General features: G+C 58.0%; 2 protein-coding genes across 2 annotated transcripts in view; one reads left to right on the forward strand and one right to left on the reverse strand.

Moving 5' to 3' along the window:
• Positions 1-2,687, forward strand: part of EMP3 (epithelial membrane protein 3) — a 9,936-nt gene extending 7,249 nt beyond the window's left edge. Inside the window, exons 3-5 of the mRNA XM_005879480.2 lie at positions 116-218; positions 1,493-1,633; positions 2,435-2,687. Of these exons, the coding sequence (XP_005879542.1) occupies positions 116-218; positions 1,493-1,633; positions 2,435-2,604 (414 nt within the window). The 3' untranslated portion in view covers positions 2,605-2,687. The remainder of the gene's footprint in view (positions 1-115; positions 219-1,492; positions 1,634-2,434) is intronic.
• Positions 2,688-3,185: 498 nt separating this feature from the next.
• TMEM143 (transmembrane protein 143) overlaps positions 3,186-4,616 on the reverse strand; it is a 23,226-nt gene continuing 21,795 nt past the window's right edge. Inside the window, exon 8 of the mRNA XM_005879481.2 lies at positions 3,186-4,161. Coding sequence (XP_005879543.1) covers positions 3,929-4,161 — 233 coding nt within the window. The 3' untranslated portion in view covers positions 3,186-3,928. The remainder of the gene's footprint in view (positions 4,162-4,616) is intronic.

Genomic DNA, 4,616 nt, shown 5'->3' on the forward strand with positions numbered 1-4,616 from the left:
GTTTTGCCCCAGTTCAGCCCCTTCTCGGCACCACGCCCTTTTTCTAACCCTTCCCACCGGCTCCCTGGCCCCGCCCACTTTCCCATTCCCGCCCTTGTTTCTCTGCCCATCCCAGTCCTGGTGGACCCTCCCCGGGAAGGAGTCCCTGAATCTCTGGTCTGACTGCACGTGGATCAGTCACAACGAAACGTGGCTCTGCCGTGATGTCAGCGAGAACGGTGAGGGGTAAGGGGGGGGCTGGTCTGCACAGGGGAGGGGGCACCCCAAGTCTCTTCCCCGGGACCAAGTCTCAAACGCGCCAAGGTTGGAGTGGGCAGGCCTGGCTCCCAGTGCTGAGTGAGGGGGCTGATGTAGGGCCCACCTACCGCTATGGTAGGGAGCAATATGGTCGTGTTCTAAAGAGGATAAGCTAAAAGCCCCCCTCCCTTATGATTCAGAAAGAGTGGAGGCCACACGCTATTGGTTTAAGAAATTGGGAGAATGTTCCCAGGATTCTGAAAAGATCGGACTGTTTCCAAAGTTCTAAGGATGTGAGACTGGTGTTCTGGATGGATGGCTGGGACCCATTTGTCCAAGTTACAAGAGGGTGGGGCTGGAACCACATTGAGTTTTTAAAATATATTTTATTGATTTTTTACAGAGAGGAAGGGAGAGGGATAGAGAGTTAGAAACATCGATGAGAGAGAAACATCGATCATCTGCCTCCTGCACACCCCCTACTGGGGATGTGCCCGCAACCCAGGTACATGCCCTTGACCGGAATTGAACCTGGGACCTTTCAGTCCGCAGGCCGACGCTCTATCCACTGAGCCAAACCAGTCAGGGCCACATTGAGTTTTTAGAGGTGGGGCTGAGTCCTTCCCAGGCTCTAACTAACAGAGGGGGGCAGTGGCCGATGCACCCGAGTTCTAAAGGGGCAATTTGCATCTATCAAAATTTCTAAGTCAGAAGGAGGTAAAAGATGAAATGAGTTTCCCCTAAGAGTGAAGCAAGAATTTCTGTTCTCTTGACTTAGATCCAGTGTTGTACTGGAGGTAGCCAATGCGACAAGGCAAGAACCTTCCTAATGCCGCGACCCTTTGATACAGTTCCTCATGTTGTGGTGACCCCCAACCATAACATTATTTTCGTGGCTACTTCATAACTGTAATGTTGCTACGGTTATGAATCGTCATGTAAATATCTGATATGCAGGATGTATTTTCATTGTTTGGCAACCCACAGGTTGAGAACCGCTGGAAGTAAAGATGTTTCTATTCCCAGTGGACATGTTTCTGTAGAAAATCCTAAAGACTCTGCAAAGCAGCTTCTAAAACTGATCAGGGGGGTTAGCAAAGCGATAGGAATGAAGGTTGTTACTGTGTTATTCCCAAGTATCCAAACCTGCATGGTTCTGAATTGGGGGGAGGGGATGGGGTTGTTGGAGAGACAAGCCGGTGGAGCTGGAACGCTGGGCCTCCGTGACTCCCCCTCTATCTCCTCCTCATTGCAGGCTGGCTGAAGGCCGTCCAGGCCCTCATGGTGCTTTCCCTCATCCTCTGCTGCCTGTCCTTCATCCTCTTCATGTTCCAGCTCTACACCATGCGGCGAGGAGGGCTCTTCTATGCCACTGGCTTCTGCCAGCTGTGCACCAGTAAGCACTGTTCCCTGGGAACTGAAGGGAAGGGAGGGGGCCAATCAGGATGCTGGGGACCCCGAGAATGGACAACTGATAAAAGGAAACGGTTCCCAACAGCCCGAGGACCACATGAGGTGCCTCCGTGGCACCGCTCTGCCCCCAGGGACTGGCAGTCTTCAGCGACTCCATGGTGGTCTGTGTCGCTGAGTCATGGGGGAGCTGGCACTTGGGGCTTCAAGGAGCCAGGGCTGGGGAAGGTGGTGGGCAGATAATTTAAATCCCCGAGATGGAGGTGGGGGGAATCAGGGATAGGTGACTAATGAATATTCCAGAACTCTGAGTCATCATAGTGGTCTTGTAATTATAATGGCAGCCAGCTGCTGTTTCTGGTGGACCTACCATGTATCAGACACTTCAGGGAGTTTTATGTACTTTTCCATTTTTTTAAAATTTTTTTTTTACTTCAAGTGCAAAGGGCTAAATGGATCATAGTCCTCGGTTTGGGGAACATTCTCTTCCTATGTTCCTGCAAAGCCCCTCTCTTGTTTTATTAATGCACTGTGTGCTTGGCTGGTAGACCTTCAAAAATATTCCTTGAATGGATGGGTGAGTAGCTATTACCGACCCATGTGTATGGATAAGGAGACCCAGAGATGGAAGCGCCCAAGGCCAGTCTGCAGCAGCCTGGTTGTGCAGAGTTGGGGGAGAAACCACAACTCCCAGCAGGCAGCGGTGCTGCCCGCTTGCCCTCCGGCGGCTCCTTCGCCCCATGGGTTGCTGGGATATGCAGTCTTCTTGGTTCCCGTCTCCCCACAGGCCTGGCCGTGTTCACCGGGGCCCTGATCTACGCCATTCACGTGAACGAGATCCTGTCGAAGCACCCGCCGGGGGGCAGCTTCGGCTACTGCTTCGCCCTGGCCTGGGTGGCCTTCCCCCTCGCCCTGGCCAGCGGCATCATCTACATCCACCTTCGGAAGCGGGAGTGAGCGCTGAGCGTCGCCTTGCGGCCCTGCCCACTCCCGGCCCCTTCGCCTCGCCCGCCTCCCGAAAATAAAGCCGTTTAACCGCCTGCCTTTGCGCCTTCCTTCCTTCCTCCTCCAGGGCCCCGGGCTGCTCAGGCCTGAGCTCTCCTGAGCCTGGGACAGCCCGCCCCCCGCAGTGCCGCCCTCAGAACTTCCCGCTCCTGCCCCCCAAGTCCCTCCAAACTCGGACACAGGAGCCCGAGGTCCCAAGGCCACGGGCCCCGCCACCTCAAGTCTCAGGATTCCCCCCGAGTGGGGCCGCCAGACACTGTCTTCCGGGGAAGAACCGAGTCTGGGTCCCCAGCCGCCCCTCCCGTGTGCAAGGGGCTCTCCCTCCGCTAGGCAGGCCTGTGTGCTGTTCTAGGCTGTTGGTCTCTCGCTCTCTGGCCGTCCCCCTGGGAGACACGTTTCCATTCCCCTCTTAGAACGCAGTCTGCCCTCTTTGCAACCCAAGCCTCCTCTTCCCCCTCATCCCCAAACGCTGCCTCTGCCCGGACCCTTTAGTGAGAATTAGATGGCACCGCTGCACACTGCCCACTCACCCCGAGTCTTAGACAGGATTTATTCCGCTGGGAGAGGGAAATGATAGACCAATAAATATCGCACAGGCCCCTGGAGGAGGGAAGGTCCGGCGAGGTAGTTTGTGTAGAAAGGGGAGCGCAGGGCGGGGAAGGCACCTGAGGTTGGGGGGCCTGCATGGAATCGCATCCTGGTGAGGGCGGGTCCTCCTGGCCCACGGCTCCCCCCTCAGCCTGGGCGAGCTGATGAGCCGTGGGCCAGGCGGCCGGCCCGCCTTAGAAGTCGTGCGACTGATGGAAAGATCGGGTTTCTTTTAGGAATTCTGATCGTTTCCATGCAGCGACAACTGGCTGCCCCCAAACTGAGCGCCCAGACGCTGTCACCGGCAGTGCGGCGCTCACTGGCCGCGGGCTGGGCTCCGCCGTGGTGAGCAGGGTGGGCACGGTGCCCGGAGCGGGCGGGCTAAAAAGACAATGACATGTGGCCTCGGGAGGGCGCAGCCGGAGGAGCGCACAGGTGGTCAGTAGGGTTAGCAGCTGTGATTGGCTGACTCCCTCCTCAGCCGAACCCCCATTTGGTTGTTTACAGCTGGGGGGGGGGGCGGGGGGCAAATGCAGGCTGTCTTGATTGGGGGCTTTGTTTTAGGAATAAAGTGTAACATTGGAAACTAGAGCTGCCATGCATCGTAGCTGTGATGAGCAGTTTGTCATGAGGAGGCGGGGCTTAGCTCCTAACCAGGTGGCCGGGCGGAGAGGTTTCTCCCCGGTTGTCACTGCGGGGCGGGGCCTGCGGGGGAAGTGTCCGTTGCCAACGGGTCTAGTCTGGGGAACCCCGAAGGCGGGTACGTCCCCATGCTCTCCGTCAGGGCTTGCAGGTGGCCCAGAGCCCGGGCTCCGTTGAAGGTCACGGCACAGCCCGTCTGGGTGAGGAGCCAGTTCTCTACCTCCGCCTGGAGCCACCGGGAGGTCTCTGTAGGGGAGAGGCAGGAGTTGTGAGGAGCCGGAGGGACCTGGAAGGCGGGATGGGCAGGCCAGGAGGGAGGGCCTGGGTTTGGGAGGGGCGAGGAGGGGAGCGGGACCAGGCCTGGGAGGCTCGGCTCTGGAGCGCAGGTGTGGGGAGAAGCCAGGAGGGGTGGGGGCTCCTGTGGGAAAGGGAAGGGACAGGGGTCTCTTGTAGGGAAAGTGGAGGCTCGTATGGGAAGGCGCACGCGGGGAGCGGGGCGGGAAGTGGGGACATGCCACCCAGAGGTTGAGGTCAGGAAAAAACACGTCCATCAAGACTGTTAACCGGGTTCAGGGGTCCCTTCTGAGGGCCGGTGTCAACTCAGAATCGGTCAGGCGACCGTTTGGAGCAGGGGGTGGGGGCGGGCAGCGTGGGGACGGTGCCTCACGGGGGCAGGTCCTTGGGATCCAGGGGAGTCGCGACCGCGTAGTGACCGTGTGGAGGCCGTTTCAGGG

This window comes from Myotis brandtii, unplaced genomic scaffold (assembly GCF_000412655.1).
Source record: "Myotis brandtii unplaced genomic scaffold, ASM41265v1 scaffold601, whole genome shotgun sequence".
NCBI classification, from domain to species: Eukaryota; Metazoa; Chordata; class Mammalia; order Chiroptera; family Vespertilionidae; genus Myotis; species Myotis brandtii.